The sequence below is a fragment of the Alternaria metachromatica genome (assembly GCF_023757995.1).
Source record: "Alternaria metachromatica strain BMP 0045 chromosome Unknown scaffold_26, whole genome shotgun sequence".
NCBI classification, from domain to species: domain Eukaryota; kingdom Fungi; phylum Ascomycota; class Dothideomycetes; order Pleosporales; family Pleosporaceae; genus Alternaria; species Alternaria metachromatica.
The window spans coordinates 77,774-99,753 of record NW_026055517.1 but is presented as its reverse complement, the minus strand read 5'-3'; the positions used below and the strand labels follow the sequence as shown (position 1 = coordinate 99,753).

General features: G+C 53.9%; 9 protein-coding genes and 1 non-coding gene across 10 annotated transcripts; 6 read left to right on the top strand and 4 right to left on the bottom strand.

The window, feature by feature from the left end:
* Window positions 1–447: 447 nt before the first annotated feature.
* Window positions 448–2,632, top strand: J4E83_008640 (uncharacterized protein; the record flags this gene model as incomplete). The annotated part of the gene is made up of 5 exons (XM_049335535.1): window positions 448–690; window positions 775–944; window positions 1,050–1,176; window positions 1,225–1,602; window positions 1,652–2,632. 5 exons carry the CDS (start codon window positions 448–450, stop codon window positions 2,630–2,632), a joined length of 1,899 nt encoding a protein of 632 aa, XP_049185271.1.
* A 677-nt stretch (window positions 2,633–3,309) lies between these two features.
* MMM1 (ERMES complex subunit mmm1) lies at window positions 3,310–4,848 on the bottom strand (the record flags this gene model as incomplete). The annotated part of the gene is made up of 2 exons (XM_049335534.1): window positions 3,310–4,744; window positions 4,790–4,848. The coding sequence occupies 2 exons, from the start codon at window positions 4,846–4,848 to the stop codon at window positions 3,310–3,312; spliced, it is 1,494 nt and encodes a 497-aa protein (XP_049185270.1).
* A 215-nt stretch (window positions 4,849–5,063) lies between these two features.
* On the top strand, window positions 5,064–5,348 carry J4E83_008638 (uncharacterized protein; the record flags this gene model as incomplete). Its single annotated transcript, XM_049335533.1, has 1 exon — window positions 5,064–5,348. The coding sequence occupies one exon, from the start codon at window positions 5,064–5,066 to the stop codon at window positions 5,346–5,348; it is 285 nt and encodes a 94-aa protein (XP_049185269.1).
* A 209-nt stretch (window positions 5,349–5,557) lies between these two features.
* On the top strand, window positions 5,558–6,750 carry J4E83_008637 (uncharacterized protein; the record flags this gene model as incomplete). The annotated part of the gene is made up of 3 exons (XM_049335532.1): window positions 5,558–5,683; window positions 5,736–6,587; window positions 6,637–6,750. 3 exons carry the CDS (start codon window positions 5,558–5,560, stop codon window positions 6,748–6,750), a joined length of 1,092 nt encoding a protein of 363 aa, XP_049185268.1.
* Window positions 6,751–7,173: 423 nt separating this feature from the next.
* J4E83_008636 (uncharacterized protein) lies at window positions 7,174–9,312 on the top strand (the record flags this gene model as incomplete). Its single annotated transcript, XM_049335531.1, has 2 exons — window positions 7,174–7,568; window positions 7,617–9,312. The coding sequence occupies 2 exons, from the start codon at window positions 7,174–7,176 to the stop codon at window positions 9,310–9,312; spliced, it is 2,091 nt and encodes a 696-aa protein (XP_049185267.1).
* Window positions 9,313–9,644: 332 nt separating this feature from the next.
* On the bottom strand, window positions 9,645–9,732 carry J4E83_008635. The gene has a single exon. It is a non-coding gene; the product is annotated as a tRNA-Gly (tRNA).
* Window positions 9,733–10,938: 1,206 nt separating this feature from the next.
* J4E83_008634 (uncharacterized protein) lies at window positions 10,939–13,134 on the top strand (the record flags this gene model as incomplete). The annotated part of the gene is made up of 4 exons (XM_049335530.1): window positions 10,939–11,384; window positions 11,433–12,127; window positions 12,178–12,426; window positions 12,494–13,134. The coding sequence occupies 4 exons, from the start codon at window positions 10,939–10,941 to the stop codon at window positions 13,132–13,134; spliced, it is 2,031 nt and encodes a 676-aa protein (XP_049185266.1).
* Window positions 13,135–13,376: 242 nt separating this feature from the next.
* Window positions 13,377–14,942, bottom strand: J4E83_008633 (uncharacterized protein; the record flags this gene model as incomplete). Its single annotated transcript, XM_049335529.1, has 1 exon — window positions 13,377–14,942. One exon carries the CDS (start codon window positions 14,940–14,942, stop codon window positions 13,377–13,379), a length of 1,566 nt encoding a protein of 521 aa, XP_049185265.1.
* Window positions 14,943–15,809: 867 nt separating this feature from the next.
* On the bottom strand, window positions 15,810–17,174 carry J4E83_008632 (uncharacterized protein; the record flags this gene model as incomplete). The annotated part of the gene is made up of 2 exons (XM_049335528.1): window positions 15,810–16,291; window positions 16,340–17,174. The coding sequence occupies 2 exons, from the start codon at window positions 17,172–17,174 to the stop codon at window positions 15,810–15,812; spliced, it is 1,317 nt and encodes a 438-aa protein (XP_049185264.1).
* A 1,833-nt stretch (window positions 17,175–19,007) lies between these two features.
* On the top strand, window positions 19,008–20,183 carry J4E83_008631 (uncharacterized protein; the record flags this gene model as incomplete). Its single annotated transcript, XM_049335527.1, has 1 exon — window positions 19,008–20,183. The coding sequence occupies one exon, from the start codon at window positions 19,008–19,010 to the stop codon at window positions 20,181–20,183; it is 1,176 nt and encodes a 391-aa protein (XP_049185263.1).
* Window positions 20,184–21,980: the final 1,797 nt, after the last annotated feature.

Sequence of the window (21,980 nt, the reverse complement as noted above, 5' to 3'; positions counted from 1 at the left end):
TGACGACAGCATTACGAGTTGGGGGAGATGCGGCCGTACGATCAGACTTGTGAGCAGGAGGTTCTGGTGGGAGCTGTGGTGAAGAGACGGCACGCTTGATAGCTACCTTAGCCGTGGTCTCACTATATGCGAATTGAGATATCGTTGTAGCACTTCGCGAACATCACGTATATAGCTGAATCAAACTCCCAGACTACAGAAGTTGCCCTGATTCCATCGCTGCTCCGATATTGCTACCTTTTCGCGCTTGTTTTGTCAAACAAAGATGCCCTGATGAACGTGTTCATTGTCCTGCATTACAGGGACCCAATCAGTCGATCTTTGGGCTAGCGAAAGTAGCATTACCTCATGCCTGCCTAACCGTGCTCTGTTCGTAGTTCCTCTCCTCGTCCCGCAACTGCAGCCGCAACTACCACCACCAACATCAACCCCCAAACACCACCAACCATGGCCGATTCCGATTCTTCGCTGTCCTCTGCGCCCCCGACCGACGACGAGATGGAGGTCGAGGTTTCAGAAGCAAGCGCTGCAAAGGCCGTACCTCAGAAAAAGAAGAAGAAGAAGAATGGCACAATCTTGACCTTTTTCAAGCATCGCTCGCCCTCGCCGCCTCCAAGGAAACGAGCGCCTTCTCCACCGCATGAGGCTGTGCCAGAGGATAATCCAGACATTGCTGTACGTGTTGGACGCGTCCGTCGCGTCGTGACGCGCCGCATTGCACCGCAATCGCGCATAAATCCTCCACCCAGACATCGCTAATGCCATGCGCTATAGTTCATTGTAATGTTTCGGTCGCGCTTCAACGAAGCCTTTCCTCGCGGTTCGCCTCACGTAGGGCCTCAAGACATCGAGCAGGGTGTTGCGGAGGAGACGCCGTCCGCCGACGTCGAAGGCTTACTATGCGCCCTGCTCGGGCTCGTCCTCAATCGCAAGAAACCTGTCGAGTCAGTCTGACCCCTTTGCGCTTCACAAAGACATATTCTTCGGTCGCATAGGCCTTATAGAGCGGATGGCACAGTGCACGCGCTGACAAGTTGTGTGTTCTACAGGAAGGGTCACTACGGTCGCGCCCTCGAAGAGGCCATCCAAACCCAAAAATCACAATGGCCCACCAAATGGACTGGCAACCCCCTCAGTGGCGGTCGCAACTTCAATACAATGACAGCAGAAGAACGGGTAAGTCGCCGTCTATCCTGAAATCGCCAGATGCTAACTGTCGCCCAGATCACCCTCCTCCACTCTCTCTGCCTCTGGAGCCTCAACCAAAACGAGCAAGTCAAAGTCATGATCAATACCGCATACAAGTCTCGCACTACCAAGGACAAACAAGATACAAACATCCCGTTGTCGGTACAAGCGTGGGGTCGCGATGGTGACAAGCGCCGGTACTACCTGGTCGAAGGGCAGAATGACACCCACTTTCGCATCTACCGCGAGAGCGATCCCAAACTCAAGAACGTACAGTGGATCAGTGTCGCTGGCTCAATCGATGAGCTAAGAGCGCTTGCAACGAAGCTGGAGGAAGTAGACGGACACAAAGAGGCCAAGGCACTCGGCGAGCGCATGCTCAACGCTGTGCCACGATTCGAGGCTTCAGAAAACGTATGTCCTCGTTCCTTCTATACATCGCCTTGTGCTAATAACCATGCAGAAACGCAAGCGACGAGAGTACACCCGTCAGCGCAAAGACGCTTTCACGCGCCCAGAACTCGGTTTCTCCCTATACGAAGGCCGCACCCGTGGCAAGCGCCAACGATATACGTTTGACGAAGAGGACGACTTCGACTCGGACAATACATCTGTACGTCGGTCAGGGCGGCAGTCAGGCCGCGACACACCCGCTGCGCCTTCTGGTCCTACTGTCACCGCCAGCGGCCGACAGGTCCGGTCTCGAGCAACAGGTTTATACGGTGAGACACTACTCAGTGGACAAGCCACCGATCACCCATCGCCTGCAACTGGCGATTACGTACGGTCTGATGTGTCGGAGGAGCCACAGTCTGGCCCTGGCCGATCAACCCGCGCCGCCAACAGGGGTACCGCCAACGGCCGCTCACTGAACCGGACAGTAGATTCCGAAGACGAGGAGGATGCGACATCTTGGGACGGTGGAGATGATGACGAGGAAGAGCCAGATCAGATGGAGCTCGACGATGATGAAGACGATGCGGCGGAGGATTCGTCAGATGAAGAGGAGGAACCACACAGCCTCATGGTCACTCTGCGTTACCGGAAAGGCGCAACGGATGGCTCTGCTGCTCCCGACCAAGACGCACCCATGGCAAATGGCGTCGACCACGATGCTACTGCTGCGACTCTAGGCGACCCAGGCGCGCCCAAACAGCCCGAGATTGCGCCTGCTCCAGAACCCTCAGCCCCCACATCCGAGCCCAGTTCCACCATGAACGGGATCTCCCAACCCGTCATGCCCGTCGCACACCAACAGCTTCCAACAGGCAACCCAGAAGCGCTACCCAAACTCGACGGTTTCTTCTCCGCCCCAACACCGCCGTACAGCGCCCCCGAAGAGGCACCAAAACACCAGACTCCCGTCGACGTCCCCACCAATGCTTATGAAGCACCTCCACCACCGCAACATCCTACACCTGCTCCGACCGCCAGCTGGCAATAGATCTGCCTGCGCACCTAATCAAGCCGTTTTCTCATGCATGCTACACATCATCCTCGAAATCCCATGTGCGGCTGTCCTTGATACAATTTTACCAACCTTTTTCTTTTCTTGTCCTGTCCCTGTCATAGCTAGAGAAAGACAGATACCCATGGCGTTTTCCCTTTCTCTCTCCCTGGCCCGAAGGAGCTGGGATGGAGGTATTGTCGGTCGGATTAGCGTTGTGTTAGGTAAAGTTTGGGCTGGGATGTCTACAGTTTTATCGGGTATTGCTCATGAGTGATAGACAATGGCACTTCTACACAAAGGGATGATAGCCTAGGTGGCTGGGATACAGATACTCGGTGTGCACTGAGGGGTATGTGGGAGGAGAAGTTCAATGGATGCAACTTTTGTTGTCATTATGAGCAGCTGTGCGATTGTGTTGTGATGCGTCCCGTGAACCAGGTACATTGACAGTATCGTGAGCTTCGCTAGATACGAAGCTCACGATACTGTCAATGTACCTGGGCATACGTCTTGCTCTAGGTACATTGGGTTTCGTACTCCGTCGAGTAAATATGGACCTGATGCACCGAAAGCAAGACGTATGCTTTCGCTCCACAACACCGCCGCCGCCGCCGCTACAGGTATTATATACATTCAGTCATGTCATCATACACATACATCCACTTCACGCTTCACCTCGGTAAAGCGCCCGGTATGGCTCCCGCAATGCCCGTCGTAGTTCGACTCTGCAGTTTGGGTCTACCCGACCCCTTGGGCCGGTCTCTCTGCTCGCCGCGCCACCGCATGCCGTCTTCCCGGGTATTCCTACTCTGGCTACGAGAGTCTGTTGCACTGGGTTTCCTAACCCCAGCTCTGATCTCCGCCTCTCGCATTTTCTGGCCTTCTGCTTCTATGCGCTCTTCTAGGGTGGCGTTTTCGGCGATGGGGCTGGGGATGAAGGATGTTGACCCAGGAGCTGTGCCGTTTCCTTCCATGACGGCGATTTCGTCGTCCTCATCCTCTTCGTTCTCGCCGGCGGCTGCGTCGGCGTCTTCGGTGGCTCCGCCTCTTGTGTTGTGTTTGCGGGGCCAGAGTGAGGGGAGCACGATTTGCTGGAAGCGGGGTTCTACGGCTCGTTCGTCGAACCAGGCGTGGACGCGGGATTCGATGAGCTGGGCGATCTTGGGTACATCTTGGAGTCGTGATCGCGAACCGACTAGAGAACGCACGGAGAGGTCGAGGCGGTAGTCGTCTAGGAAAGTGAAAGCTAGAGTGGTGGGACGGTGTGGTGGGGCGCCTGATGAGGATGCTGGACGACTCGGCGAGGAACCTCGGTGTGTGTTTGATGTTGGCGATGGCATGGGCGCGGTGGTTGGTGGAGGCGAGGAGGAGGGTATGAAGGACACGGCGAGGGTTCCTGAGAATCGGACAATGCTCACAGCGAGTGCGACTGGCAAGACTGCGGACATGGGTTTCGGCCAGTTCAGGTTCAGTGTCGTCTCTACGCCGATGGTAATGACATCGCTCAGATCAACATCCATGCGCGCTTGCAGTCTCTCCTTCTCATCTGTATTGCCTGGCCCGTACCAGAATCCGTCTTCTGCTGGCATGACTCGGCAGTTGCTGAAGATGGGGAACTCATCACCCAATGCTATCTCCGTCACCCTGATCTCGCCAATCCAGTCCGGCTTGCTGCCCGTGTTCAAAATGTCGGTGAGCGAAGTAAGGATTGCATCGTCCTGGCGTGCATCGGCTCTCAGCTGTGCGATTGTTTGCGCAATGAGCACATTGAACCAGTCTAAGCTCTCCGGTTGGTGTCCCTTTACGTTGTAATACGTCTTTGCGAGGATAGTCTGTATGCTTGGGCCTCCCCTGCTCTCCTCGCCTTTTCGTATTATACTTCTCGATGGTTTATGCCGTAAGGAGAGAGACGTTGAGTTTGCGCGCGTTCTCAATTGTTTGTACGACTGTTGGTGGGCCAAGGTTCGAGCTCGGCGAAGGGAATTGAGATGCAAGGCGCGGTCGTCGGCGGACGGTGGCTCTCCGAAGATGAAGAACTTTATGAAGCAGAACATCAAAATCGCAATCGAGAGCTGGCCGAGTAGGAAGCCTTGTGTGAAGGAGAGTCTGCAGTAAGTTAGCGGGGTCTCTGCAATTGATGGGCAACTGTACGATGACGAGCCGCCCTGTGTGACGGGCAGCGCCACGGGTGTGGGCACTGCTTTGACCATAGTCGCGAGTGGAGAGTTGCTACCGCGTTGACAATTGCATGTTGGGTGTGGATGGTGATTTCGAGCAGAGGCAGACAGACGTAATTGTGCATCGGGACCTTGGAAGGATGCCGACCTAGCCATATCGATAAGCCTCCTGATCACTCCACGCCCATCTCCGCAGCCCCGAGGTCTCCCCAGACTCAGACCCGCGACGAGGCACGACTCTACCTAGGATGCCCCTTCTCTCCAAGGTCGTCACCTTCAGGACCCCCACCAACCGCGCCGCTGCCATCAAGGCGAACAGAGTCATCCGATCCATCAAGAGCAGATACCGCGCCCAGGCTTTCCTGTTCCTCGCGTACCACTTCTTCCTCACGTCGCCTATGCACCTCGACATCTTCATCATGTTCTTCATTCTCGTCAGCAACTTCATGAACCGGCAACAGGCCTTTCCCAGCCAATTGGTCATCGAGGGACTCCACTTTCTGATCGACGAGAGGAGGTTCATCATGCCTTGAGTGCTAGTCCTACCAAACCTCACTTCCGACGCGATACGGGAATACCCTGGATTACTCGTGTACACATATCAAGTGCGCGACGTGGCTTCGTTGCCCCTTCACCTGAACCAGACGGAGATAGCGGCAGTTGCAAGTCCGATTGGTTGCCAAGCTCCCCACCTCTGGACCAGTTCAAGATCGCATACCATTGTAGCATCTTCACCCTCCTTATGGATTTCGATACCCAAAGTCAGAGCCTCTCGCCAGGCGCTGCAACTCACAACCCCAATCTCATCCTTCCAGCAACTTGCGACCCACCATCTGAGCACAATCCGCCCAAGCGAGCAGTATGGATAGTAGGTCATCAAGCATGTTGCCTTGATCTCGATAGCTAACATCTTCCTATAGGTCTTCGGAGCGACCGGTCACATGGGACGATCCCTCGTTCGGGCGATACTAGCGCACGGCGACCAATGCACCGCGGTGGGATGGACCGAAGAGAACACACCTGAACAGATGGATAAGTGGAAGAACAGAAACTGCTTGGGTTTACTATGCGACGTGAGAGTACGCGAGACAGTGGATCAGGTCATCAGGAAGAGCATCGAATACTGGGGCCAGGTGGATGTCATAGCGAACAGCACCGGCTACGGCGTCATAGCAGCATGCGAGGACCAGGACGAGTACGATCTGCGCAATCAATTCACCACAAACTTTCTCGGAACCCTACACATCTTGCAACTCTCACTCCCCTACTTTCGCTCACAAAACTCCGGTCGATACCTCATATTCTCATCCACGGCTGGAGCCCTTGGCGTGCCTGGCCTCGGCCCGTACTGTGCGACCAAGTACGCCGTGGAAGGGCTCATAGAGTCGATGTTGTACGAAGTCGATATATTCAACATCAAAGCAACACTGGTCGAGCCTGGACATGTTCGATTGGACGAGCCAGATGACAACATATTACCACCCAGCTATACTTCGATACCCGTTCCAGGAACAGGTCCTCCGAAGCCGAAACGTTACGGTCATTTCTTCGTGAAACCGAACCCCAGCGAGCCCTACTCGGGACTGACAAGCCCCGCGCAACACGCGCGACGGATGGTACAGTGGCTGAACGACAGACAACCGGTGAGCGCTGTGAAGAGCGCAGAGTTGGTGTGGCAACTGGGTCATTGCAGCTATCCTCCGTTGCGCTTGATTCTGGGTAGCTACGCCGTGGAAAGTATTCGCGACAGACTGAAGAGCATCACTGAAGAAGTAGGCATTACCTTTCTTCCACTGTGCCTGTCATGTTAACACTTTGCAGATCGAGGACTGGAAGCATCTTTCGTTCCCTGTTTCTATGCCTCCGGAGGAAGAAGATGGAAAGGATAATCTCAAAGAGGAGCAGGAGCAAGACGACGAACAAATGCAGGACTGAAGAGGAACTTCCGCTATTGGTACAACTGACGCGCGGAATCACCATGCTTGTACCCGATTATACAGATACCACGACTTCGAATCACGTCGCTTAATCACAACGCGACAAACGACATATTAGCTTTTTGAACGTTTACAGTATTGCGATGCGGTCACTCTTTCCATGGATATGTCGGAATAAACGAAGCCAATCCTTTCTCGGTTTATAACCATCGCAACTGGGTCAGCTCGCTTCGCATGCTGTGCCACCTTGATCTATATGTATAACGGATTTGAGAACACGCGATGCGAATTTGTTTGCTGCTTCCTTTGTTGCACGAGGTTTGCCTGTTACTTACTTACCGTGCTTTCTAGATGCATCTGTTACTACATCTTGTCCCTTTCACCATCTGGGAATCTTTCGATTCCGCGCCAGACTGCTGTCATGGACAACGAAATCCGTCCGGCCTGGCACTCCCCGAATTTCGCTCCCAATTCTCCTGGGACTGATCGAAATAGCTGGAAAACCGCTCCAGGCTCACCGAGAGAAGACTTCATATTCAACATTGACGCTGTTACTGAGGAATGCAGAACACATTCCAGTGATGTTGAGAAGTCGAGCAGAGAGCCATACGTACCGAGGCGGGATTACAACGAAAAGTTTGACCATGCCGGACATGATCCAGATATCGACGGCATCGACTGGAGACCTGGCTTCAAAAACCAGTTTCCATGGATTGGCTTTGCGGGACTCGTGGTCATCTTCGTGGCAACTGCTACGGCTGTCATCATTCTGGTCTCTTCCCACAAGAAGCGAGTCAAGGACTGGCCATTTACGAGGTAAGACTAGCAGACACAGTTTCAGTCAGGTTGGAACTAATGAAACAGTTTCCCGGCTCAGCCCAACGTCCTTCTGAATATCGCGAACCAGATCCAGAATCTGGGGTTGATCACTTTGGTCAGCCATGGACTCGCTATCGCATGGTGGAGAACAGCCTTGCGCGGTAGCTCTCTCCGCGTGCTGCATAACAACCATGCATATTCTTACAGCTTCTACGCAATTGTCACCTCCGGCAGGTACTTCAATCTGGTCGCTCTCGCCGCACTTATGACGAAGTTTGCTGTCGTGGACAGCACCCTATTTCAAAAATCGACGAGGACCATCGTAACTCAGCAAAAGGAGTACGCCAATTCCACCATGACTGCATGGATCGAGAAAGACTGGCCGAATAGATTAGGAGGTCTTCCCGCACGAGATGGCACCACCAGACTGAATCTTGCTTCATGGGCCAGCGTTCTGGATGCGTACAACGGCAAGCTCGCCAATGGGAAGGTGCATGACGGTCTTAACGATACTGCGTCTTTCTTCGAATGTCCATATCGCCAGGAATGCAGTGGTGCTGTCGAAGGTCTAGGGTTTGCGTTCAATTGCACAAGCGATTACCAACAGGTTGACTATGGATTAGAAGAAGCGGGTTCCTATCCGCTATGGCATGTCAATTTCGACCCACAATGGGCAACCGAAACGAAATCATACGCCAGCATCAATCTCGAGATGTTATATGTTGATAGCCGAATCGGAGGAGACGACTCATGCCCGGGTCGTAAGACTACTCGCACGTGCGAGATCATGCCCGCAGTCGTTCAGTATCCAGTTACTGTCATGGTGCCAAGCAAAGAAGAACTTGATGGCAAGAACATCGTCACACATATCAAGTTCTTCAACACCGATGGTCCACGGCCCATCGGAGCTAATCTCAATGGGATCAGACAAATTGATGGACTCAAAGTTTTGAAGACCGTCAGTCTCGACGAAAGGATCAACGACTCTTCCACTGTCGGGAGTCTGACTTATATCATGAATAACCTCTATGGGTCCTCGGTGAACCTCACTTATGACAATGGCTGGGATCTCAGTTCTCGAGGTGCTTCCACGCAGACTACATTCTACTCAGACAACGATGAGGTAATGAAGGACGGCTGCTGGTTCAACATCAACAAGCCTGGTCGGGATGACCCTACCATTGAGATGCTGCGCAAGCTTAACACACTGAGTTTCGTAACCGCTCTGTACATCAAAGGTGCGCCTACAACGGATAGAAACAAACGCAAAGCCCTCGGCATGGCCAGCCAAAACATCACCACATCAATCACCGGCATCGTAGAAGAATACCTCACCTCCTCCGCCTACGTCTACGGCGCCCTCGCAGCAACCTTCATAACCGTCCTACTCGTTCTACCCGTCTACTGGGGTTTCTGGCAACTCGGTCGCAAAGTCACTCTAGGTCCACTAGAGATCTCACAAGCATTCGGTGCGCCCATCATCGCGCCTGACAAGATAAAAGCGTATCACGGCGACTTCGACCAGGTGCTTGAGGATGTTGGAGACAGGAGAGTGCAGTATGGGCAACTCAGGAATGCGCCGCCAGGGCAAATGGGACTTGCGGAGCCGGAGAGGGTGGTGGTGCCGAAGGCTAGTCATCGGTGGCGGGTTAGTGGGCAAAGGGAGAACAGGAGAATTGGGCTGGGTGCAGTCTTTGGAGGTGCGGTCGCTGCGACCATGTCGGGGAATGCGAGGGATTGAGTGTGGTTTAAAGGGATGTTGGTAATACAAGTGCGATGCAAGGGCAAGTTTATGTAGTTGTCCGGAGCGCAATACGTGGTAAAGAAGGGATAGCGACTTAATGTATAGTATGGAAAGGCGAATGCAGTAGGATAAAGATGCAACTGCAAAAAGACTTCCTCCAGTCTCGCAGACTTCAAGTTCCTGCCACCTTGTCTGCCACGCTTCGCATCCCGCTGCTAGCCTCGCTTATGGCCACGCGGCGGTCACTCCTCAACCACCGGCTCAAAAACATACTCTACCCACCACAACGTTGCTACGACGTGTAGGATGGCAAAAAGAATGGTGTACAATGCATCGGCCGGGAATCGAACCCGGGGCTAGCCGAAACTGTCCTGTGAAGGATGGCAACGGCTAATTTTACCACTAAACCACCGATGCGTGAATCAATGAGATGGATGATTTGGTGGAAAAACGTCAAAATTGATCGTTTATATCCCACGCGACGTGATTGAAAAGACAGCGAGAGCTGTTCAACGGGCTACATATCGATAATTTGGGTGCGGGATAGCTTGATGCACGAGTCGAGGATGATTGATCCACCAACGATATCGGTCTCCACTAACGGCTTCTAGGCGATGGCGTGTTCGCCCTCTTAATCACGTACTCACAATCAATCCGTAGAGATCTCTACCTAACACTTTGCTACTGAACATTGATTCATATAGCAAACACACTCTTGAAGATAGAGACCGGCTTGTCTTACAAACATTGTCACTGTTGCTGTAACACTGGACAGGGAATTCTGACTGCATGGCTACGCATTCTGCCTGATGTCGCGCGACTTCCGTTGATTCATACCTTGGTAGCAATCGAATCGGTAGACTATTCGGCAATATGAATTATCGCGGCAATCGTGCACGGAAGATTAGCGACGCAGTAGATTACATCGTAGTCTTCTCGCTATCGCGCCAAGCCGGTGTGTTGTTGTTGTACCTACCTAGGTGGGCAGTGCATAGATCTCGCACTACATCGCGGAACAAAGCTTGGTATCCGTTTCCCCAGCCTGCTCCAGATCGTCGACTTACATAACACGACCACCGACATACCCAGACCCAGTGCCTTTATCGCTGCTGCGCAATGTTCCGTCCTGTGGTAGCCCAAGCCAGACCAGTCCTGGAGTAATCCGACCCACAGCGGAGGTAATTCCGGTGGAGGTTTCGACTTCTTCACACGCGACATTCCGCGAAGAACAGCACAGTAGCACTGTGTTCCTGGTACATATCCTGGAGTAGCAGGGGCTGGGATAGATAACGCTTCTGTATCTGTGTGTCGCTCGACAGAGCGTGCAGCACATGGTCATCAACATCCCACGCTAACCGAAGTTGGAAGGTACATGCGACGTTCCGCCAGAGAGCATGACGGCGGTACTGCTTCGCGTGTTTGAACGTATCACCATGGTCTATCATCTCATATCCCCGCTTCTACGCTTAGAGATACGGGCTCGGCAGAATGTGTACGTCTGTAGATAAATTGGATCATGTCCCTCCAGACTGGACGACTTCTCTTCCACTCCATCTACGCCACACCAGCTCCGGGTGAAGACAACATCATACCGCCTTCCTTCCTTCAAGCATCCACTACACCATGGCACCTCATCCCTTCAGCATCCTCAACATAGAGGAGACACGCGTTGCGCGTGACACCGTCCTCTCCCTCCACAAAGACTGCGTTGTCGACTTTCGCGAGATCTTCCTCCAAGAACCAGCAAAGGAGCTCATGAAACAGTACCTTGAGCTCGAACATGCAGCAAAGCCAGGACAGTCACCAGCTTCGAAGCGGCCACCGCGGTTGGCAAAGTGCCAGTACGACGTCATCGGCTCAGACAAGATACCAGAGTACCACGAGTCTGTTGTTGATGTGGAGCAAAGGAAGAGAGTCCGGCACGAGATTGTGGGAAAGGAGAAGCAGGCTGCGTTGACGTTGTGGGAGTTCCAACACCTTGTTAAAGCGTGTGAGGAGAGTGATATGTTCAAGGAAGCTATGGCTGAGATCAAGCTGCCTGATGGGTTTGAGTTGGTCGTTGAGCCTTGGTAGGTACCCATGTCGACTTCAGTTTACCACGTTACTAACAATCATAGGCCATACGGTGGTCTCGACATTGGTGCTGAGAACCGAAGATACTTCCAAGGCCTATGCTTCGCCCAGGACATGAGGAACGGAAACGCAGACTCAAACTTCTACGCCTACCCCTTACCGCTGATTCCTGTCATGGATGCACAAACCAGGAAGATCATCCGCGTTGATCGTCTAGCCACTGGTGGCAAGGGCGATAGCCTCACAGGCCAGACACACTCCGAGCGCGTTCTGGACCACTGCGAGGGTGCAGAATACGTTCCTGAACTACTGCAAGGCGGTCTTCGACAAGACGTGAAGCCCATCAACATCACACAGCCAGAGGGACCTTCCTTCAGCGTCACAGATGAGTCACTGGTTGAGTGGCAGAAGTGGAGCTTTAGGGTTTCGTTCAACCCCCGTGAAGGAGCTGTGCTGCATGACGTCAAGTACGATGGCAGAAGTATCATGTACCGGATGAGCATCTCAGAGATGTCGGTCCCGTATGCTGATGCTCGGCCACCATTCCACCGCAAGCAAGCTTTCGACTTCGGTGACGGAGGCGCTGGCAACTGTGCCAACAACCTTTCCTTGGGCTGTGACTGCCTCGGTGTGATCAAGTACTTCGACGCCGTCGTTGTTGGTAACGATGGCGAACCAAAGGTCCACCCCAACGTAGTCTGTCTCCACGAGCAAGACAACGGCATCGGCTGGAAGCACAGTATGTATCCCAACACCAACTTTTCAACCCAATCTAACCCACGAAACCAGCCAACTGGCGAACCGGCCGCGCAGTAGTCACCCGACTACGCGAACTCGTCATCCAATTCATCATCACCCTCGCAAACTACGAATACGTCTTCGCCTACAAGCTCGACACCGCCGGCGGCATAACCCTCGAAGTCCGCGCCACGGGCATCGTCTCCGTCGTAAACATCGACCCAGGCAAGACGTCCGATTACGGAAACGTAGTCTCCGGCGGCGTCCTCGCCCAAAACCACCAACACATCTTCGCAGCCCGTACGTCTCCTCAATCTCTCCTAACACAAGAATTATTCCAGGGCTTAGTTAACCACCCACCCAACAGGTTTCGACCCCGCAATCGACGGCCACAAAAACACCGTCGTATACGAAGAATCGCACTCCACCCCCATCAACGCAACCACAAACCCCGCCGGCAACTTCTACGAGATCCGCAAAACCGTCATCGACAAATCCGCCGGCGTAGACGCAAATCCCTTCGACCACCGCGTCTTCAAGATAATAAACCCGTCCAAGACGAATCCTAAATCAGGGAACCCCGTTGGTTACAAATTCGCGCCGCTGCCCACGCAGAAGATACTCGCTGCGCCGGGTAGCATTCAAGCGCAGCGCGCGCTCTTCACGAACCACCATGTATGGGTGACCAAGTACCAGGACGACGAGCTGTATGCCGCGGGACGGTTCACGATGCAGAGTCAACTTGAGGAGGGGGGTGTGCATGACATGGCGGCACGCAAAGACGGGGTCGAGAATGAGGATTTGGTGGTGTGGAATGTGTTTGGACTGACGCACAACCCGCGGGTGGAGGACTGGCCTGTTATGCCGGTGGAGATCTACCAGGTGCATTTCAAGCCGAGTGATTTCTTTGAGAGGAACCCGGCGATTGATGTGCCGAGTACGAAGAATACTGCGAGTGTGCTGGTGGAGAAGGAGAAGGGGTGTTGTGGTGGGGAGCAGAAGCTTTGAGTGGTGCTGAGGGGGTTTCCTACTTGTTAGTTGGATGTATGGAGCATATCCAATGTATACTTCACTTTTGCATCAGTGCCTCAGTGGTTGCGAAAAGGTAAAGCGTGGTTCATGCTACACTAAACTACGATGCGCTGCATCTTTCAAAAGACTAAAACCAATCTGATAGTCATCCAATCGTCAAGCAGTGGTATACCAAACGCCAATATACTCCAAAGTCATGTATGTTTGTACACGGGTATTTACACGCCCCAAGCGCCAGCGACGGCATTGAGAGCACCGTCAACAGCCTCCTCCAGGGTCTCCACCCTCAGTCTGAGCGAGCGGTTCTCCTCTCGCTCCTTTGCCAGACGACCCCAAACAGCGGATTGCGCACCGCCCTGGCAGTTCGCGCATCCCCATCCGCCTTTCGCGATGTCGACTTTGCCCTCTTGTCTCTGCTCGTATGTGCTTCCGCGTTTCAAGGGCTGCGGCTTGCGTCCCTTGGGTGTGATGTCGTGGACATCGGTGTCGAGAATGGAGGAGCGGTCGGTACCGGTGGGGCTGAGGCAGCTTCTTGAGAAGACGCTCGCGGCATCGGTCTCGGCTTCAGATTCGAAGCCGGAATCGACGCTGATCTCCGAGCCGGAGACGCGGTTGTGGCGGCGGGCGTTCTCCTGGCATGGGGCGTGGTCGCACTGTGGTGCGCCTCTAATAAGGGCTAGACTCCTCTTACGAGCCGCCTCTTCCTCTTGACGAGCCTTTCGCTCAAATGCAAGGTCCTCCATGAGGCTTCGCATCTGCTCGTCTTGCTCAGCTGCCTTTGCCGCCATTGTCTCCAGCTGCATCTTCAAATGCCTTGCCCGTGTCTCGGCCTCGTCGAGCTCGTCATCCTGCGCACTTTGTTCGGCATGAGCATCTCCCAACGCGGTAGAGAGTTGGCGGTATGCGGTCTGGTAGCGAGAGAGGAGCGCTTCGGCGTTGGTGAGGAGGTCGTGGAAGGACGAGGGCGCCAGTGGATCGGCAGGTCCATGTGGGAAGAGCGACTGCGAGATGCTCAAGTTGAGCAGCTCATCGTCGGGGTTGTGGTATGTGGGTGATTGCTGTGGAGGGGGTACAGCGGCGTTCTTTTGTGTGGACAGCAGCCATGCGAACTTGCTGCTAGTGGTGGGCTGGCTCGGGGCCTTGCTCGGGGTCTGGGTGTCGTCTGATCGTCTCGGGCTCTGCGATGTGCCCCTCGTAAGGGAAGAGCCGCGGTTGAAGAGGTTGGTCATCATGTTGCTGCCTCTCTGCTCTTCCTCCTCCTCAGACTCAGAGTCGTATTCCTCTCCCGACTCCGAACCAGAATCCGAGTATTCGTCTTGCTGTCCGACACCCAGCGTCACGGGTGCAGAGGAGCCGTTGAACCAGTTTTGGAGTGCCCTAATCTTAGGCTGGCTAGCGCTGGACTCGATAGCGCCTCTGGAGGGGATGAAGCTTGCCAAGGACTTTGTAGGTGAAGATGCTCTTGAAGTATGTTGCTGGATTGTCGATGTTGCGCGATTGAAGTTGTCGAAGATGGTGCCAGTCAATGTCCGCTGATGTGTTCGGCCAGATCGAGGGAAGTCTTCTAGTGGGGAAGGTGCATGTGGGTCATATGCCGTTGCAGTAGTGGGTGTTAAAGCGGAAGGAGGTGGTTGAAGGCCGGTAATGTCCACGTCGTCGAAGCTGTGCACTTGATCGCCGACCACGGGACTCGAGATCTTTCGACCGTGGTTCGAGCGGTGCGTCGCATAAGGGGCCTGAGGCGGCTGTTGGAGCTCCACGTTGTGAGGGGCGTTGCGGCTCATTCCAAACTACAGCCGCTAAAGGACGTCCGGTGCCGGGATTGCAAGAAGGCACGCTGGTCAGCGGGCGAGGAATGCGTCAGTCGCCCAAGGATCGTCGAGCAGATGGATGTTTACGTATGAAACGCGAAAGCAACGGTTTCAATGCTGCTGCTAGGTGGGGTTGTGTTGAGGGTAACCCGGCCAACACTGTCAATCTATCGATAACAAGGCGGAACGAGAGTCGTAGGAAGGTAAAGCGGCGGTCAACGAATGTTTGGTGGTAGAAGTGGTAAGAGACGCAGTAAAATGTGTCACTGCCGGTATAGTGTACCAGAGAGCAAAAAGAGGGTTCAATGTTTCGTGAGCAAAGGGCGAGGTTTTGTCCTCGAGGGCTGTTTCGCGTGGTTGGCAGGAAACAGCGTGGCAGGGAACTAGATTTTGTGAGGCTGGGAGGGCTAGCTCGCCCCATCACGTACGCAACGCACACCGCAACACGTAGCCGTCGCTTACAGAGTCCAATGACGCCTTGCCAGCCAGAATGCTCTAATGCAAGACAGCCTGTAAGCTGCCTTCGTCCCTGTTTGCAAGCCGTTCGGTCTGCGTTCGCGTTTCGAAACATTTCATCGTGCAACAGTTAGCGCACGGCCCAGTACGCGTTGAAATGAGCAGGGAAGGCCTATCTGAAGAAGCTCACTCAACAACAGGAGATTCAGCGACTGAGACACTGGTCGCGGTATCCTGTGATTGCGGCATCACACATCTGTCTCCCATCAGTGGAGGTACTCCCACTCGCCCACTGCACTTACCCCACAAATCTTCACACCGAATAATCGCGTACCCTTAAAAGTTCACCGCATGTTCTTGTAGCTACACTTTTATTCGAACCGCCTAGCTCTGCGCGAGCAGGTGCGCGTCTTCTGACGTGCCCCACCGCTCTGTTCCGTCTTCGGGCAGTACCACCCAGGGCGCCTTTTCTCGCAAGAATATATGCTTCACCACTTTGGGTGCCACTTCCGTCTTAAGGGTCTCCAGATCGACCGTTGCCATGCACAACCCTAGACCGTCGGGATCGGAGGGATATGACATAGAGATCGGAGCTCCGCAGCCCGAGCAAAAGGTACGTTCCGCAACGGCCGATAGTCTTAGGACTGTGCGCGTATCCGCATACGTGAAGGAGATGCTGTCTTTGGGAACGTGTGTGAAGGGCAGAAAGCCAGAGCCTGAGACTTGCTGACATGCGCGACAATGGCACAGTGTGATGTCTGACGGTGCGGCGCTCGATGTGTATTGCACGCCGCCGCAACGACATCCACCTTTAAAGACAACGTCATCTTGTATAACTTGTGGCACATATCTCGAACCGTCCGCAGCTAGATGGCACGTTAGTTTCGTTTGGTTCAGCTCTCTGGGTCACTTACGTCTCCGCGCAATACCGAGGAAGACCGAGTCAATCTCTTCAACCTTTCCATCTATCGCCAACTTCTCCCACTCTTCCTTGTAGATCTTTTGCGCTTTCCTTCGAATGTCATTGTTCGCAAACGTTCTCGCAACGTCCTTGACAATCACGTTTTCGACGAAGAAATCATCCCACTGCTCCATCTCGTAAGTACGTCGGCCATATCCCGCTTGACTCTCTACGGTAACAACTTGATCTACCTCCACACCCGCAGACTCCAGCATCTGCTTCAAGGTGTCTTCTGATTTGCTCCATGAACGATTGTATGGAATGGGAAGTTCCAACCTGCGGGCAACCCTCTCCAGTACCATGCCGGAGACCAAGTTCCTCGGATGTGTCGCATCCATGGCAATGACGCCTCCAGGCTTCAGGAACCCTGCCCAATGCTCAATAGCAGCTTTTGGATCGGGAAACAGGACCAGAGCTGAAGCCACTGTGATGACATCAAACTGCTTTCCTTTGAGTGCTTCCGTCTCTTCTAAATGCAGGACGTCGCCTTGAAGGAAAGTTGTGTTTGCGTATTTGTCCCCTCCTTGGGTCTTTCTGTGAGTAGCCACCGCGAGCATACCAGGGGTGACATCAACTCCAATGACATGCCCTTGTGGTCCTACCGCCTCTGCCTCGCGGAATGTCAACAGCCCGGTGCCACATGCCAGATCCAGTACTTGTTGCCCCGGTTGGATATCGAGATAGGAGATGAACCGCCTGGTGAAATCGTTGTGCCAGGTAGCATCGTAATCCCAGGATTTCGAGTCGTAGAACCGGATAGCATCCGCTGCTTGCCGCTCGCTTGACATTTTGGCCGATTTGAAAGTATCGACCGTTGGAGATGGGAGAGCTCTCTTCATATGTACGGTTATGGGGAGGGTAGAGGCGATTGGCCAATGAGCGGCGGGCTGCTTTGAAATCTACACTTGCTTCCAATGTGGCCAGTCAGACTTCACCTCTGCTTCCTTCTCTTTTGATCTAAGATAACGAAGATATGACGAACACATACACCTGATACTGTTGCGCAGCGCTGTTAGTTTTTATACCTTTCCTCGAGATTTCGTGGACGCTGCTGAAACTCCCGTGAGGCCGCAGGAGGGGTGCCGAAGCCGCGATCACTAGCGCCAGGGTTTCTGGCAAGCGCGACTACGGGTCTCTCCCGCTGCTTCAGGGCTCCTTCCACGTTACTATTTTCAACTTGTATCACCATCACCAGAACTCATCCTCCCTGACCTTGGAACCGTCTCTCGTTTCTATACGCTGCGCATCCGTACGTAAGCTAATTCCGATGGGTGAACGCGACCTCAAGACAACGCCATACATCCTACTAGGCTAGAGAAAGAGCTCGGAGACAATGTAGCTTTTCGATCTCACCTCTCGCGAACAGCAACAACGATCGCAACCGTGGAAGTCTCTCTGACATGCGAGACTCATAGCCGTTTCATGCATGTTGCGATAATAGGGGCATGGGCTCCTCCAGTACCAGAACAAACGCAACAGCAGCGGGTGTCGCAGAACTTTGGCACAGTGCCAGAACTGCAAGTAACAATAAAGCGCGCGCGACAACTTATCCCGCATCTCCTAAGGGCCCTTCCACGCTGATACTTGGATGCATAGGTCGCAGTTCTCTTACTTGTTGAGCCCACGGAGGGACCTCTGAGCAGGACGTTGAAGATATAAGTAACAACATGTTTCCACGGATTACTGATCAGAGGTCTACACATAGTGGAATCAATGTCGATCATATACTGCCGGGTGATCTTGCATGGCCGACGCACAGGCTAAACGGCACTTCAGAAAGAGCCCCACTGCACCCCGCAACGTGGGGAAGCACAGAAATCCGCGATGGCGGTATTAATTTCCATTCAATGGTCGAGCCAGGGCTTCTAGAGTGCATACGTCTTCTTGCGTCCAATCGACTCTTACGTTGTGACGAGGTCCATTTCGAAGTCCTGGCATGGCATCCGCTTCACTGCGCCATGCCCATATGAGTCTACAATACCCGGATTTGAACATAGTTCAGGTGGTCACTTCTCGTTTTGGGAGACACGTCAGGTCATGGGTGTTATAGTGCGAGGCGGTCTCCTCGCGGCTCAAGGGAACTTTCGCACTCCAATCGATGACACCGACTATACAGATGACGACTAATTTTCCCATCAATGAGCTGTCGATGCAGGGAAAGGTTGTGCAACTTGCTGAAGGCAGTACCGTAGATGCTTACATGAGTTACATGGGAGACGTTGTGTATCCAACATTCTCATGCCAGACTGTACCAATGGCATAAAACGAAAAAGCAGTATATCATCCTACACGAGTCTCTACTGAACAGCCTCTAGCACTTACACTAGAAAAAGGTATCGCAAATGTAGCAACCATGACACTCTGCTATGATAACCCCTGCTCCTCAAGCGCGTGGCGAGCATGAAGGAGACCAGCAGGCGCCAAGACGTGTTGCCTTTATTGCAGAGCAGTCACGCTACGAAGCTCACTTTGTCATACTCATGCATTCATATAGTGGCTAAATTTCCCCGCGGGAACACGGAGCGCTTGTGGAGGTCATCGTCACTACATAAGAGACGAAAACCCGCCAGCAATCGTTAGTGTTGGTCCAGAAGGTTTACAATATCACCGAATCGCCCACCATGAAATACTCACTCGTCCTCCCGCTCCTCGCTACGACCGTCCTTGCGGCACCGGCTACGGAGAAACGCCAGGACGCGACATGCACTGTCCCAACGACCTTTCCCTCCACCGCCAACTCCAAGTTGCCGAACCCCTTCAAATTCTTCGACGGAAGGGCTGTTACTACGAAAGCGGATTTCGCATGCAAGAACAAGGAGGTCAGCGCTGCCATGCAGGCGCAAGAGCTCGGTGACTTTCCCAAGAAACCATCAAGCGTTACGGCCACCTTCTCTGGCTCCTCTCTTTCCATCACCTCGACTGAGGGAGGAAAGTCGGTTTCCTTCTCGGTCTCCATTAAAAAGCCCAGCGGAACTGGCCCTTTCCCTGCCATCATCGCATATGGTGCTGCCAGTCTCCCAGTCCCAAGCAATGTCGCGACAATCACTTTCAACAACGACGATATCGCTCAGCAACAGGGTGGCAATAGCCGTGGAAAAGGCAAGTTCTTCGACCTGTACGGTTCCAGCCACAGTGCTGGTGCTCTCACCGCCTGGGCATGGGGTGTCGACCGCATCATTGATGCTCTTGAGGCCACTCCTAGCGTTGGAATCGACCCCAAGCGCGTTGGTGTAACTGGATGTTCTCGCAACGGAAAGGGTGCTTTCGTCGCGGCCGCGCTCGTTGACCGTATCGCTCTGGGTCTGCCCCAGGAGTCTGGCTCCGGCGGTGCCGCCTGCTGGCGCATCTCCGACTCTGAGAAGGCCAAGGGGAAGAACATCCAGACCTCCAGCCAGATCGTCGGCGAAAATGTCTGGTTCTCCACGAGGTTCAACTCGTTCAGCACGAAGGCCAACACCCTCGCTACTGACCATCATCAACTCGCTGGTATGGTCGCTCCTCGTGGCCTGCTGGTCATCGAGAACGAGATTGACTGGCTCGGTCCCGTTTCTACTACTGCTTGTATGAAGGCAGGTCGCCTCATCTACAAAGCTTTGGGCGTGCCGGACAACATGGGCTTCACTGGCTCTGGCAACCATAACCACTGTTCGTTCCCATCCAACCAGCAGACTGATCTTACTGCGTTCATCAACAAATTCCTGCTCAATCAGAGCTCGAACACGGCCAACATCGAGAAGGGCCCGTCTGGTGCCGATGCTGCGACGTACATTGACTGGACTGCACCTACACTCACTTAGGAACTAGGTCTAGTCGTGAGAACATTGGAAAAGAGTAGAGTTGGCGTGAGCTCGATATGTACATAGTTGGCAATGCGTCCGTAGCTGAATGACATGTTTGCCAAGAATGTAGCATCTTTAGATTGCCCTGGTCGCAGAACCCTGCCCAGTCTGAACTTGGAGCCAACATGATTACGCTTGGACTAGATGAATGCGCTGATCAAAAAGCAAAATTCTTCAGGCACTAGAAACTGAGGAGGAGCTGTTTTCAGGTGTCTGGCCTTTCGTACATGTGTGTATGCGAGAGAGCGTCGTTGCGGATGGCTAAACAGAGCGATGGGAGCCTCACACCGTCGTTCAGCGCAAATCCAGATTTCTCACCACCAAGGCCTTTTTAGCTGATAGAGTCGCTAGGCAGGTGTAGAGTTAGGATCAGGCGCCTCAGTCCATGATTTGAGTATGCCTGGCCGAAACTAACACTGGGAATAGGCCTGGTAAGAAAGGGAGAGGGGTTTGATGTTCGCTGGATTGTGGTAGCAGGTTTAGAGGGGTCGTGGACGTGGCACCCACTCCACTCGTTCCTCCGCCTCCGATGCGGTGGCTTATTCGGCACTAGTCCACGTCAAGCGCGTTGTTTATCTGTCTACCCCACAACCACTGCTTCAGTGTACGTGAATGAAGACGGACGAGGAGGAGTGAAAGCAGCGCAGCAAGACGCCCAGCACGCGCTGATTGGCCACAGCCCCAATTGAGCCATCACATGACTGCCAAGGCGCTAACTCGATTGCGACGCAACAACGCTCCAGGCTAGAGGACGTCCCAGCCCGCCGCAGCAGACGTTCAACACCACTCCCGATATCACTCCCAGTTGCGCCCGCATCTCAATATCCCCGCAACACGCTGTCCACGACGCGTATAGCGGTTTCCAACGCTTTTAGAGCGCGCCCGCGCCTTTGCCACCTCCCCCACCGAAATTGCGCGCACCCCCTTCAGCCTCACCACACAACGCGACTCTGCCAACGGCGCACCCCCGAAGGTCTTTCATCGGCTTCATCAACACAACGGCCGCCACCACCACGACGCCGCACGATAATGTTATAGAATCGCTGCACGCGCACCCCATCCCTCCCGCGACTGTCTTTCCCTCATAATTGCGCGACTGCTGCCTACCCCGACCCGCGACCGCGTCGAGAGTCGACATCTCGCATCTTGGCTATCCACCGCGCACCACAACATTTATACTGAACCACCACCACCATGGCGTCGGTTCAAGCCAATCCAGAAATGCCGGGGCAGGGTCCCCTCGCTGCCAACATTACGCGCGAGCAGATCCAGCAGGTCTTCCAGGTACGTACTGCCACTTAACCGCGTGTCCCCTTGCGCCCTGAGCAGTTTCCTTTGCTCGAGAAGCTTACTAACACGGTCTTTAGAGCTACACCCGGATGAAGCAACAAGGCGTGCCGGAGACCAATCCTGAGTTCATCAAGGCGCGCAATCTTCTCACCATGGTGCAGAAGCAAAATCAGTTTCAGCAACAGCAGAAGATGCTACGGCAACAGCAAATGCAGCGCCAACAAGGCCAGATGAACCCCCAAGCCGCACAACAGAACGGCGCCGGCATGGCCATGTCCAACGGCAACAAGCCAGCTGCTCCCACTGAGGGCAAAGTCGCTACGCCTGCGCCTGCCTCGAGCGGCCCTTCAACTACCATCCAGACTGCGACTGCTGGCGGCCAAGCTCCTCATGGCGACGGCCAGACCCCCACATCGGCGACAGCTGGTTCAATGCCGCTGAATAAAGATCAACTCCTTATGCTGC